Below are 15,000 nucleotides of genomic sequence, written 5' to 3'. Positions count from 1 at the left end.
TTCGATTTCATTTCTTGGACTCCAAATCATCGATAATTGATAAATATGCATTATAGTGCTTTTCTAAAGCCGTATTTCGTCTAGATTTAAACAGAAAAAGCAAAAAAATCAACGGCTGCTTACCATTTAGCCAAAAAATCCGGAAATTTCGGTTTGAGGTCAAATGGAAAGGCAATTTTCCGGAAAATCTTTTCGGAAATTGTGGACAACCTCCAGAGGTAGTCCTCTTGTTCCGTTCGGAAGGGAATTCACGAAATGCGCTTACCGTTTGCGAGAGTCCTTCGTTTCCAGGCCCTTTCTCACAAGATCGAGTAAATATCCGGGATGGAATGCTGTGTACTAAATGGTAAGCGCCATTCTCATCCAGTTGGTCTTTTAAATTCGGAAAATCGCTTACTTTTATGCAATGGTCATTCCATCTGGATTATTTGGCTCATAATCTGCCAACTACGGACATTTCACTCTAGCAACATTACCTTTCTGCAATCTTACCAGTATCCCCAAACTTGAGACAATTTATATTTTCGAATTCCAAAGACTGGACAGAGAAATACATTTAAAAGGAAAGGCAAATCACGCTTGTTAGCGACCTTGGCAGATTATACAAATTAGTACACCTGTCAAATTCTCACGCCAGCCTGCCACCAGAAGTGAGCAATAATCCAATCAAAATTCGAGTTTTGAACTGAGACTTGATTTGAATTTTTGCAGCATTCATCCAACAACCAGATTATTGAAATGATTCTTGAAATCAAATTTGCATTAATGAAATTATGAAATGATATATATATATGATCCATTTCATATGTCATTTCATTATTGATTCATTCCTTACGGGAACATTACAACCCACAAATGAACTGCTCCCAACGTCAGTGGCTTCATAACTCAGTTGGTTAGAGCGTCGCACCGGTACCGCGAGGTCACGGGTTCAAACCCCGTTGAAGTCCGGAAGTCCGCCAGTCACATTTTCTGAGAATATTGAGCATTTAGAATACATATCGTGTTTTACAATGCATGTGGAATTGTTTTGACTAAGGCACATGACATAAAATGAAAGTTAGGGCCCCCTTGTAATAAGATGATTTTAATGTGAGCCCCCCTCCTATCTTGGCATTATTTTTACTTGATGCACCCGTCTAGTTTTTCAGCACCCACCCTCCTCCAGATAATTATTGCACAGTCCCTGGGCTATAATTGACTGCTCATCGCAGGGTGCGGCTCATGACATCGGACCGAAAGCATAGAAGCCGCTATACGGTTCATATTGATGCACAGCACCACAGCCAGAGGCAATTAACTGTGAGTGATGAAGGAGGGAAACCGGAGTACCTGGAGAAAAACCAATGTTAGTCATGCGAACAGCAATGTTTTCGATCATGAAAGCGAATTTTCTGCATATGTTGGACTAAAGACGGTTATGAGAATATTTCTCAGACACATGAAAATCTTCCATCCCTTTAGATAGAACCCGAGTCATTGCGGAGGGGAAAGTTGCGAAGCAACGAGAGGATTTAGACTTTCCTGGTCCGATCCTGTCGCGGCTTCGTCGCTCGCGCAAGGGTTCTTTGACTTCTTTCTTCAGATTATGGATGAAAAGAAAAACTCTCGTGGAAAATACTATGTCTATCTCGTGGAAAAACTATGTCACGCTATTTTAGGGTTTTTAGGCGAAATATTTACTTAATCACGAGTTTAAAAACTCAAAAATGGTAACGTGGAATTCTTTTACTGATAAGATTATCGTTATATCACGAACAGGATGATTCTGAGCAAAAAAAAAAACCTTAATCCAGGCCATACATACATACATACATACATACTTAATTGACCGCTCCCCATAGGGGCTTTTCAGGGCCAATGAAACACAATCAACGAAACGACAGAACACAACAACAACTGTTAAGAATCCCAACTGGCCGGAGGCAAACCAGTTGGCTATTTACAAGTGCAGCCGGGAAGTTGAACCAGGGACTACCAGGAACAAATTCAACGAGTGGTCAGAGCGGGTCTTGAACCCGGAATCTCCGGATCTCAAGGCAAGCGCCCTAACCACTGGGCCACACTGTCTCACAGGAATTTTTTTGTTTAAGATGATCGACGGACATGGATGACAAGGGATTGAACCTAGTCCGCTAGCCACGCGTAAGGAATCATCGATAACCACCACACCATCGAAGCACGGGGCCGACGTTTTTCAAGATGACCAGAATCATGATCCGTTTCATTCTTATCCATTTGAGTCTATCCATGCTTTTTGTTTCCTTTTTCAATATTTTTTTATCTCTCTGTTGCTCAACAGTTTCAAGTGGTTATTGCAATGTTTCATTCTACCTAATGCGTATTTTGGGTGTCATGAAATGACATCATTTTGCGTGAAATAGCCCATTTAAGTGTGAAGTATTACTTATTCCTCTTGTTTTAACGGCAAATAAAGAAGCAATTCAAGTTTTAGTTGGTGAAAACAGTTATTTTGGGGGCTAAGGATGGGCGCCATCATTTTGAAAAGGCCTCAGATCCCTTCCAAAAAATGGATAGCGATTTTAGGCCCCAAAACGGTTGAATCGAGCAGAGATTTCTCTGGACTGTTCTATGAAGGACGGACGGCGACCTTCTTCTCAAGCCCGCGTTTCTGTTATTCAGCAAAAGTAGTTGTTGTTTTCGTTATCATGTCCGTTAGATAGGTGTAACGAGTGGCTTGGAAATCAAGTCTTATGTGCTCCTTGACTGGGGATGGGATCTCATTAATTACATTCAGTGTTCACGGTATGATAGAATAGATGCTAGGGGTCATTTGCTTCCATGTCATTCAGGGAGGATTGCGCGTCAAAACGAGACGGAAAAAAATTACCTCTGGCATTCAGGTAACAGAATGATCGTTGTGTACAAGAGAAAGTGTAAAATTTAAGCGCATAAAGCAAAGCGAAACTCACCACTGAGAAAAATGCTTTATTTGAAATTCTTACAAATAGCATTTCACAAAAAGGAAGTAATATAACTGAGAAAGGAAAATAAGGAGTCCGAACCGCCACAATGTAATTTTTTTGTCACTAAATTTGTTCCGCCACAACTTTTGTGATTTGCACTTCTGGTAACTTCTACTGGTTTTTTTTGTTGTTGTTTCTTTGTTTTCCTTTTTTTTTCTGGTACTTTTGTTAAATTTTATGTTTTTGTCGTGTGTTTTCCTGTTTTTTTATTTTTGTTTTTATGTTTTCCTCTTTTTTTGTTTTTTGTTTTGCTTTTCCTGTTTTTATTTTTTCCCCTGTTTTTAGTTTGTTTGTTTTCATCTGAAAAGTCTACTGATCATTCCTTTCAACCCTTTGGATTGTTGAGAGACGACCTCACACTAAGATTCTGTATTGAGAAGGGATAAGTTGCTTTCTTGGCTGCTTCTCCAGCTTCACATTTGCTTTTTTCTCCTCAATTTCATACTATTCATGATCACCATCATCAACATCATCACGATCATCATAATTGCTACTGTCTCGTTTCAGTTATTCATCATCATCATCAACGTCGTCTTCATTGTGGTCGTCGTCATCATCATCATCATCGTTATTGTCCTCAACATCACTGCCATTATTATTATCATCGTCAACATCATTTTCATCATTATCACGATAATTGCCACTGTTAAGCTTCAGTCATTTTTTCCGTGGGTGTCTGTAATATACTTACCGTACCCTCCTCCTTTACCTGGGCTTGGGACCAGCAAGATATCACTGATATGGGCAGATCTATCCTGGCGGAGTTGCAGGTATATTTAAGTTCAGTCAGTCAGTCAGTCGTAGATTGGTCATTGCCGGAAAAATGTCGTTTGTATGAGCTGGTCGACTACATCAACCACAATTTGCCTCGAGGAAGTCGTGTTTCCATTAGAGTCGTGATCGTTGTAAACTTCATTGAATCGATCTTTCACGTGGCGGCAAAATTTCTCCTGAAAACGAAATCATAGTGGGATGGTCATAACGATTATTTTGCCTGCCCAGTTGTCCACATAGTTCCGGAAACCATTTGTATCTGTTTTGTATGTATATTAGTACAAAAGATATCATTTGGAATAAGGACGATAACTCTGAGGCCCTTGAATGTTGACTAGGAATTTTTGGTGGAGAGGAAAAGATCTTCGTAAGTTTGTCAGTTTCTTCAGTTCCAAATTTGATGAAAATCTGTCAAGGAATAAATATTTGCGAAAAATTTTAGACCTGATTTGCCTAGCGTTCAAGGGTGAAATATGATAGTGTAATGGCGTGACTGTATACCACCATATATGTAAAGTAATGTTTGCATTGTATGTAAGCATGCTATATAATGTATAGAGTCAGCCCGGACGGACAGCACTCGAGAGATCTTAACATTGTAAACGCTCGACATTAAAGATAGTAAAGTTTGTATGACAGATTTTACGACCTGTTACTGAGCGACAAATAATACGACGTGTTACAATCATTAACAGTAGTAGTAGTAGTAGTAGTAGTAGTAGTAGTAATGGCATAATTGTTGTTGTTGTTATTGTTATTATTATTATTATTATTATTGTTGTTGTTGTTGTTGTTATTATTATTATTATTATTATTATTATATTATCATTATCATCTTCATCATTATTCTTATTATTACCATAATTGTTAGCAAGTGAGATATCACACTAACCAATTAAGTCCAGTGGAGGGGTTTAAAAGCCCAACAGGGGCCGCCAGTCACCCACCAGATAAGTTACTGTCAGAGTAAAATAAGGTTGTTGTTGTTGTTTTGTTTTGTTTTTTTTAACTTTCAAAGTAAAACGTAAAAAAAAAAAGGATTTGCCTTGTGTACACTTTGATATCCCTACAAACAGCTTGGAAAGAATAGTCTTAAATGAAAATAATATCATAGCCCCTCTGGTCCTCAATTTCATTGTCCACTTTGCTCGAACTTTGACAATTGCATGCTCCCAGCTGGTGAGGGCATTGAGAAGCAAGTCAGACCAGATGATCTTCTCTTGCGAACGGTGTTCTGAATTTCAAATTTCACAGACAGGCTTAATGGCACCAAAGAAAAATGCTCTTTCATTTTGCCACTGCCTATCAAGATAATCTAAGAATTGTATCACGCACATGTATTGTGTTAAACTGAGTTTGCCTAAAACCAGGAATCCGGAATCCGGAATCCGGAATCCGGAATCCGGAATCCAGAACAAGAAATCCTGAATACAAATTCGGAGTCCGATATAAGAACTTCAGTCAATCAAAGGCTTACACTAATTTGCGAACCGAAACGAAACGAAACGAAGTACAGAAAGAATCCTAAACAATCATTAAATCTAACCTTAGGCCTACTGCTAGCATTTGTAAACGGTTTGTTTGGGCCTAATTAGGCCTAAGGTTAGCTTTAATGAATGTTTAGGATTGTTTCTGTATCATTTCGTTTCGTTTCGTTTCGTTTCGCAAATTAGTGTGAGCCAGGCGACTTTGGTTCAAGTTCTTATTTCGGATTCCGGATTCCTGATTTTAGGCAAACCCTGTTAAACTCAGTATCTGAGACAGCTCCAAATTCATGCCCATCTTTCTATTTCGATTGTTAATCCGCAGATCGAAAGCGTATTAAAAGAATGTGGTGTACTCATAGAGAACATTCTCCATCGTACAGCTCATCGCTTTAATATAAGGATGTTTTGTTTATGTTTCCCTCAGCTGACTGGAATCGTAGTAAAGGTATATGCTGCAGAAAAAGAGTGCCCATCACTGATGCTTAACTAAACATTCCGTAAGAATTTTCACGTCATGCAAGTGTCAGGCAAAGAAAAAAGAAAATCGCTTACCATTCAATAAATTAAGTCAAGAAATTGAGATATTGTAGAAGGGTAATAAATATACTGCATGTCAAAGTTTTAGGGCTGTGCGATATTCCAAACTCGAGTTATCCGGAAAAGGATCCCACTCAAAATTACAGTGTTTACACGTAGTATGGAGACTCCATGTGGGTGTCCCTCAGAGGGGGGGCACCAACATGGCGGCCAGAGACCAGAGGACATCTGGAGTTTACTGGCTCTCTCAAAACATTTTTTCTCTCTGCTAAACTTGAAAATAATTGACAAAGATACTTTTCTTAACATTTGGTTCAGAACTTGAAAACACAAGGCAAATCGATATTTTCGTGTAGGTGACATGTTTGTCAGACGCAATCCAGATGTCACGCATCGTAAAAAAAAAAATTGAAATATTCAAATTGCTGTATTGTCAAAACAAAGCATGCTACTGAGCTGAAAACAGGCCAGCAGATATATCTTAAAAATGTCTTTTACCCGATAAAGATAAAAACTCAAAAGTTTTAATTTTAGTTTTTCTGGCGTCATGTGAAAACCATAGTTAGTAGAGGGGACATGGGGAACTCAAAGGGAGAATGAAGGAGCTTGAGAAGTCTTTAAAAGCATGAATGGTTTCGAATACCAGTTCATCCTTTGACTCTTCTCAATGCGGATAAAGGACGTATCCTGTTTAAGCCGTATTGAGAACACATCCATCTTTATAGAGTATGTGCACAGCGGCCATGTTGGAGGACCAAAACAATTAAAGATATTTGCATAAACTGTGATAACATTTATTCCCCAAAGAAATATCATTCTTTTGTTTCGGTCCTCCAATATGGCCGCCGTGCACATACTCTGTAGACATGCTTCGAATTGACACACATGAGGTTTTTCGCCACAGGGTCCCAGGCTCGAAGGGTTTAATAAACATTATAAGGATTTGTGTGGGAATTCCGATAACAAACATTCAAAAATATATTTACACACAAAAGTTCTCAATAAAATAGCCGTACTTTATTGTCCTGATGACTTTCTCACTTTCTCGCTTTCTGTGAGGTTGTTTGCCTGATTTAACACGATTTAAGCGACTTCCCAGCTTATAACGAGGAGAAAGGTTGGTGACTCGCGGTGATCTCGTCCAACAAATTGCTCTCGCATCACAAAGCAACGGACCGAATCTCCATAAAGACACTACAGTTTGCGCTCCGATTGCACAGAAAAGATGAGGAAAGCTGTACGTAAAGGTAAGTGAACTTAACTTCTACATTTACAGCTTATTTTGGTATTTGTAAGCTTAAAGTTAATTTTCCCATACAAAGTCTACAAATCGTACAATGAGCTTGGGTTGCCTGCCTGTGACCAGCCGTGTCAAAATTCGGTGCAAGCGAGCCTCGAAGGATTTTGAATATTTGAACATTCATCGCAGCTGTTTATCAGCAATTGATGCTCGCCGGACCTTGAACCTTGGTCAAAGAAAAGGAAATTTATCCGTGTGGCTATCGCCGGAGTTTAAGCTTGACTGATGGCGGAGAAGTGTGATTTTATCGGCAAGATCTGAGGTAAGCTAGAAATTACCTCCAAGCCTTTCCTTCATTTATGTACGAGTGACAACCCGGGAAGCTGAGAAGTCTCTTAACTGAATTGCGTTAAATCAGAAAGCGAGGAAGTCACTAGGACAATACAGTACGGCTTTTTTATTGAAAACTTTTGCGTGAAAATATCTTTTTGAGTGTTTGTTATCAGGTTCCCATATTGAAATCCTTATAATTTTACCCTCCGAGCCAGAGTTGCACACAAATGATTGGAAAAGCTCTTCATGCAGTACTATTCCTGATATTATAATTCTTACCATTGTTATTTGTCCTTTTTTCATTCTTGAACAAATCTCAGCGGAAAAAGACTTCAAAACTTCTGCCTTTGGGCCACATTCTTCCTTCGTCGTTTCAATATCTGCTATAACATCACCAACAACGATGGTGAGAAGCGCCAACTTACTCCATGCGTCGGACAACTTGTCTTTCATTTCCTCCTCTAAATCTCCCATAAGCTCTTGTATGTTTTTCCTCGACTTTCTTAATGATTCAACGGTGGTCTTGTCCAATACGCCGTCCGCTATCTTCGCTAGGTATTCAGCGACGTCTTCAATCATGGATTTGGCGGGCAGACAACTTCGCTTATCATTGAGCCCTAATTTCTTCCTCACATAGGTATCGAGAAAAAATGCAAGATCTCTCTTCATCTCATACTCTTCCAAATCAGAAGCAAGTTTATCTCTCTTAATAGCTTCGCGCAGAGCTTTCTTTAAGGAAGCTACGTCTCTCCATGAAATCTTTCCAGTTGTTTCAAGTGCATCCAGGAGGTTTCCCGGAATACGTTCGTCATAGTAAAACCTCAGCATTTCTCGCTCCTGTTCCTTTAAATTGTTGAAGACATTAATGACGGCAATTTTATATTCCTGTCGAAGTTCGTCAGTTAAGATGTTTAGTGACTCGGGTGACATCACGGCGGTTGTCCTCGGTGGCGGTTCGGACTCCGGGGGAATCTGTGATACTGTAAACAAATTTATATACCACCAAGGGCATCATGTGATAACGGAATAATCGAGATGTCACATGTGTATCATGAGCGCGTCGCCTGAACTGTTGACACTGTCCGAAGTCCATGGAAGTTTGTCAAAGTATGGAATCACTTTGAATGCCTTCGGTGTGCATAGAAAACACACAGTATACGATGCTTCGGCTAAAAATGAAGCGAAATATGTTTACCTATTGTCATGAATGATTGAAGCCGTTATTTTCTTCCCCTTTCATTGATAGCCCTTATGATAATTACGAAATTTCTGCACGTGATAGAGATGCAAGAATACCACTAGGAAACGGTGGACAGTGACTGTTTCAAATGTATCGCTGAGGAAATTTCTTGCCCTTTTGGATTTTCTGGATCTGCGCCTTTGCCGGGATGATGATTGTAAAATGAACAATACGCCTTCGTTTCCGTTCTCGGGGATTGGGAGGAGAGGAAACCAAACACGGTAGTCAGGAGCGGATTCGAAACCGTCGATTAATTTTAAAAAAAATTAGCCACTGGTTAGAACAGGACCTGACTGGCGTGACCGTATGCAAATCTAGCACTCTAATTACTAGACCATGTGACCTGTCTGAAACCGAAACTACACTATGAAAGCTCAGCAAGGACTTTGAGACAAGTTGTTTTATCCGCCAACTAATAACGTCTTAAATTTTAAAACTAGATTTTGCAGCATTTTTTTCATTATGGCTCAAGCTACAGGTCAAAACACTTTTGTCTCCAACGAATTCCAAATGCAGCAGACTTGACGTGTCCGTCAAAAATAGACCTAACATTCCCGGATGCTATAATTGTTTCTTACACATGAACAAATGAAACGTTCGATGTTTTCTGCAATTAACAACATGGCGGCGAGTGCGAGATTGAAGACGTCTCCGGATCCTAAGCAAATATTGCGAAGTAAATATCTTTTTGAATCGTTTATCATCAAATTTGCACAATCACTAAATAATGATGACCGAGCGGCATTTCGATTCTGGTGCTTCCGAATCATTCCTCAAGGAAAACTGGAACTTGAAAAGGATGCCATCGAAGACAGCCAGATATATAGACTGATAATATTACTGTACAATGACAATAAGTTATCGCCGACTGATATGTCGTTACTAAAAGCTTTTCTGGATAATGTTAAGAAGTTAAAACTACTAGACCACCTAAAACAGGTCGAGTATTCCATAGCTGTTGAAATTATTTTGCAAGGATATTTTAGCATTACTTCGGACAACTGTTTTCAGCCGGAAGGTATATATTCAGATGTCGTTGAGTATTTGGTTACCATAAAGGAACATAATCAGGAACTGTTTACTCAGCCTTTGGAAATGCTGAAGCAACATGGCGTGCAGGAAACCTTGACTGTGCTTCGAGATGAAATTCAGCAGTTGCAAAGTTGCCGTCCACAGATTCCAAAGAATCCAGCTACAGTCATTGCACTGCTTATAATTTTGGGCGATCTGTATTCCAACCAAGATTTTACAAGACAGCAACTTTGTTTCGTCTCGGAAATCATCGAGTTGCTAGTCCAGTGGATGGTGAAACATTGCAGTCTGGTAAGTTTATTGATCGTCGGATTTGTATTTCCACGCCTTAAATTTTCCACTGAATTAATGACAAAAAATTAAGGTCATTTTACTGGCCATCAATAACAGTTTTATCGTAGATTGTATTTATCACTTTCTTCAAGGCTGTATATAACAGTATTTTATTTGATTTAAGTTTTTTGGCCACCGATTCGTTACCGCAAATCCTTTTGACATTATTTCAAAGACTGTTGCCATTGAAGCATCGGCAACACTCGTCGACTGAAACCAGTCATTGCCGAAAAAGTCAAAAGCCATACAAGCAAAATTCATGCTTTGATGAAGAGATCCAGAAGTAATATATACTAACCCCTCTCTCGGGGTTCTGTTAATTTTCACCGTGATCATGCACCACTGTTTCAGAGTATTAAGCAGAAGCGCCATATTTATATCAAACCGCAACTATAAAATTGAATATTTTATGAGAGAGACGTGGGTAAAGTCATTTGCCGGAGACATTAAAACTGGCCATTGCTATCATGTATATGTTAAAATACGTAGTCTGAGACGTTTAAAGCGTTTACGTTGTAGTGTTAAAGTAGTAATTCTCGCTTACATTTTTTTGGAAATTCGCTATTTTTATTCATATTTGATTCGTTTGTGATATACTCGAATGAATCTGTACCACACTACACTCATGCATGGCAGCCGTTATGGTATGTAGTATTTTCCTTCGAGATGCTTCTTTCATGGGAACTGATAATTCTTTGTTGCTGGTCAATAAGTGAAACACTACTTGAAACACTTCAGTCATCAAAGTGTCACTCGGGCTTAAACTCTCAGGGCGCCAAAAGTAGTGTTTCTTTGCTGACTCTGAGGTCCATATATCTTTTAACTGTGCATAAAGCTTGCTATACAATGATGCACGATCTTACTTACTTATGCAGAATGACGAGGGTCATTTTATTTTTTTTTATCCGAGCACCTCACCCCGCCTCAGGGCCTTGATTTTGAGTACTTGCAATTTGGAGTTTGGATTTTTGTCTTCAAAGCTGTCAAAATTTCACTGAATTATTCAGACAGGTTTTCCAACATGATCTCTTCTCTAAATTAACGATTATCGTTAATTTAGGACACTGTGTCTCAGGACTTGTGGTAGCAGAGAATATAAGGAAATGAAATGAAAGTTCTCATACTGCTCGTGGAATTTGAGAACTTTCAAAAGATCAAGAGTGACCATGAATGCAAGAGCAAGTCCATACGATTTCTTATTCATTATATACTCAACAAAATGGCATACCTTGGGGAATTCTCGCCATCAGACTGGCTAACAAGACGAGGTATTCAGTGTCGATTGCGACTTTAAGACGAGGCTGACCGATATTCCACCGTAGCAACGCGTTGCCTTACATACCAACGGAGGCAAAAATTGGAAGCAACTATGTTTTCAAAGCATTTGTTTCTGTTTACAATTCAAAAACCTGGCTCCTAGGTTTTGATCGTAGGTTCGAGGGCTCACAGTCTCCAGATTATCAATGACACATGATCAAACATTGATTTGTTTTGACTATCACGTTGTCTGTTCTTGTTGGTTAAAACAGGAAGCGCTTGACGACTTCGTCAAAAGCGGAAAACAAAGGGCTGCGGAGAGCAAAGATGTTTATGAGCTGCCGCTATCAATTAAAGAATCCCTCAAAGAAATTATCATGCATATTTCACAGCGTATCATTGGACAAACAGTAAACAAGGCACAGTTATCCAATTAATATAGATATAAAAAGTAAGTGGGTCTTTTCTGTTTCAGGTAAATGGTACTTTGTCAAATCATGGCCATGTTTTTAAACTAAAGCAAGATAAAATGTTTGGTTAAAAAGATTGAGATTAAGACTCAAAGATTAATTACAGATTTTAAATATTTTTATACTGTTTCCCACGATTTGCGACAATAGACCATTTTCCAGTTCCGTGCTCAGTTACCACGCCTTTGAAGAAAAGCAAGGCGGGAGTTGACCTTACTTTGATACAAACCTCATTGCTTTTCTTATGTAAATAGAAACCGTCAGCATTAATACAAAACATGTTTTACATAAGAAAAGCAATGAGGTTTGTATCAAAGTAAGGTCAACTCCAGCCTTGCTTTTATTCAAAGGCGTGGAACTGAGCACAGAACTGTAAAATGGTCTAATTCACTGCATGTCCGAACTGCCGTTTATTAGTAAAAATCCGGCTAAGATTGTCATTATTTTCAATTGGCGTCGATGGCACTGAAGGTTGTCCACTTTGTGACGCAAGTCGCCAAAAATGATCTTTATTTCCTTTTTTTCAGAACAACTACACCCTCTCTATACCTACCTCTCTCTGACTGCCACCTTGCCGTGGTAGAGGGGCTTGTGCGTCTCAGTGATCCTGCGAGCTTAGCCGGCGGAGGCTCAGCCTCTGGAAGGTCCAACCAGGCCGGAAAGATCAATGGTGAGAGACCAGACAAAAAGGCAGTCACTCTTACTCAAGTTTTACATTGAAGTCTAATTTCACCACTGATAGCATGCTTCTTCCAGTGGATTCTCATTTCAGTGGATTCTCGTTCTAGCAGACTAACTAAATCAGCGTATTTGTAATCTTTCGAACTTTAACTGTTAATTAATCATGACAAAATTAAAAAGACTTGTATGTAATTTGTCACGAAATAATCAACCTCGCTCCCAGAACCCAAGGGAGAGGTTCTGGGAACGAGCTTGACTATATAATGTATTGATGTACTTTGCCATGTCATAATGTATGTAGTTGAAGTGTATAAAGTTCTTTTTTTTTATCTTTTCTGTCTCTTGCAAATGATACTTACTGTTCAGTGAAAAAATTTTCTTTTTAAATTGCAAATACAAACATATCCACGGGTAAATAGAATTGTGAATAAATGTTCAATATAAAGCTAAATTAATTAATATACTGTACAGAAGATATCGAAAATATATTGATTATTTACATTTTTTAGCCTTTATATTTTCCAGCATTGATTCTTGGTATCTTAATTAAAAAGGCCCCTCAGGTATTATCTTCTTAATATTTGACATCAGAACTTGAATGGCAACCCATAAAATCAAAATTCCATGAGTAAGAATCTGGTGTCAGGTTTGTCCCCATCAGCGTCAGAAAAGTGTCTACCTTTAACCAAGTTTCGCTGGAAAAATAAAAATAGACCAAAGTTGTACCCAATTGATATCCTTTGGGGTTGAGATTTTCTGAGTATTTCATCTGCATTACAATGTGGCATTCACATTTTAATGACATGGAAATACCTAGAACAAAATGTTTTATTTCCAAAGGACTTGAATTGGGTGCAACTTTAGGTCAGCCGATTCAGTCCCTTGTTCATTTTCCAGCAAAACATGGTTTAAAAGTAGAACGTCTCTGACGCTGATGGGTACTAAGCCAATTTGGGTAAATCTTACACTTGGGTGATGTACTCTTGATAAAACTAAGCTTGGATCACTACCCATCTAAAAGAGAAGCGCAAGTTTTTTTTTTTTTAAGTACTGGTCTACACTGGCAATCTGTCGAGAAGAGACACACAAGCTTTCTCCACTCAGGGGAAAACTCAATTGGTAATAAATAATGCCCCGTGATGAACCGATGAATTAAGGAGCTTGCACACATTGCTTTTGATCACCCGAATTAACACAATCAAAGTTCTTTTCGGGGGGATTTCAATCTGAAGTGACAGTTATGCCGGCAGACATCCCTCTATTTTGGCATGCTCAACTACGTCACTTGTAGTATTTGCCTGGTTATTTGATGTGTCCCTGCAATATTTTTGACATGCCTACCCTCTCTGGATGCTTAAAACCTAGTCCCCAGTCCTACAGATATAGGCCATTCGGGAACTGCGCAGAGAACTGCGGCAAGTCTAAAATTTGGCCATCTGTCCAAGTTTTATGCTTTTATGTCGAGCAGAGACCAAGTTGCGGACTTAAAAACATAGTTAAAAATCCATACAAATGTCTCTAATTTTGAGTCTCCGTTCTCCAAAGCATAATAAACCTGTAACATTCATAAAACTAGGCAAACAACGTGATTTTCATCTCAGCTATTTCCAAAAAGTAGGTCCATGACAGAATTTTCCAGTTTTCCTCAAATCTCATAAAAAATTTTAAATGGTTTTGGGGGACGCAGCCTCAAAATTACAGATGTTTGTATGGATTTTTAACAATGTTTTAAAGTCCGTAACTTGGTCTCTGTTCGGCCTAAAAGCATCAAACTTGGAGAGATGGCCAATCTCAATGTTATCTTTCATGTGGTGTTATCAATTTATCGAATAGTTCAAATTTGAAACTCGCCCCAGTTCCCTGCGCAATTCCGGAATGGAATGGAGAGAGCTTCTTCGGTATGTAAAGAAAAATCGTGTTTATGCAGACGGTTTTATAGCACAAGACAAAGAGATATTCCAGAAGTGTGAAAAAAGTTTGAAGATATTTATGGTGATAAAACTACTTGTTTCACGTACGTGGCCAAGCAGAACGACGGTACAACACCCCAAGGGGTCTTTTTTCACTTGAGCGTCACCCGTGCCTCATTTACAGGGATAGCTATTTCACAGGCCAAAAGACTTTGGGCAGATTTCTTGACCCCCGTGAATTCACCTTAAAAGGTTTTTTTGAAGTTCCATTACGTCCGCTATGTATGACGATGAGTGGTATTGGGAATCGAAGCATAAGCAAGGACGGCGAGAACGACTTCTAGAACGTCGTGTAAAGAAATAACTTCCCATAAGAGTGAGTTAGATAAGTTATCTAATTCACGCATGCGGGTTAACTTATCTTGAAGGCCATGTGCTTATGGGTTTTGCGTGAAAAGAAAAAAAATGTGGAAAATCGTGGTTGAAATTAAGTGTGGGATAGCACTTTTACCTCTTGTTTTAACGGCAAATAAAGAAGCAATTCAAGTTTTAGTTGGTGAAAACAGTTGTTTTGGGGGTTATGGATGGGCGCCACCATTATGCCATTCGTTCGAACAATATAGATCGCGATTTTAGGCCTAAAAGAAACTTCGAGCACAGATTTGGCAAATAGAGTGTGCTTTGAAGGACGGACGGCGATGTTCTTCTCGAGCCTGTGT

General features: G+C 39.0%; 1 protein-coding gene across 1 annotated transcript; it reads right to left on the bottom strand.

Moving 5' to 3' along the window:
• Positions 1 to 2,933: 2,933 nt before the first annotated feature.
• LOC137992879 (uncharacterized) lies at positions 2,934 to 8,913 on the bottom strand. The gene is made up of 2 exons (XM_068838442.1): positions 7,638 to 8,913; positions 2,934 to 3,937 (listed from the first exon to the last, which is right to left on the bottom strand). Exons 1-2 carry the CDS (start codon positions 8,286 to 8,288, stop codon positions 3,797 to 3,799), a joined length of 792 nt encoding a protein of 263 aa, XP_068694543.1. The 5' UTR covers positions 8,289 to 8,913; the 3' UTR covers positions 2,934 to 3,796.
• Positions 8,914 to 15,000: the final 6,087 nt, after the last annotated feature.

Source organism: Montipora foliosa, chromosome 2 (assembly GCF_036669935.1).
Source record: "Montipora foliosa isolate CH-2021 chromosome 2, ASM3666993v2, whole genome shotgun sequence".
Taxonomy (NCBI): domain Eukaryota; kingdom Metazoa; phylum Cnidaria; class Anthozoa; order Scleractinia; family Acroporidae; genus Montipora; species Montipora foliosa.
Note: the sequence above shows the minus strand (reverse complement) of the source record. Positions and strands in the feature narration are given on the sequence as shown.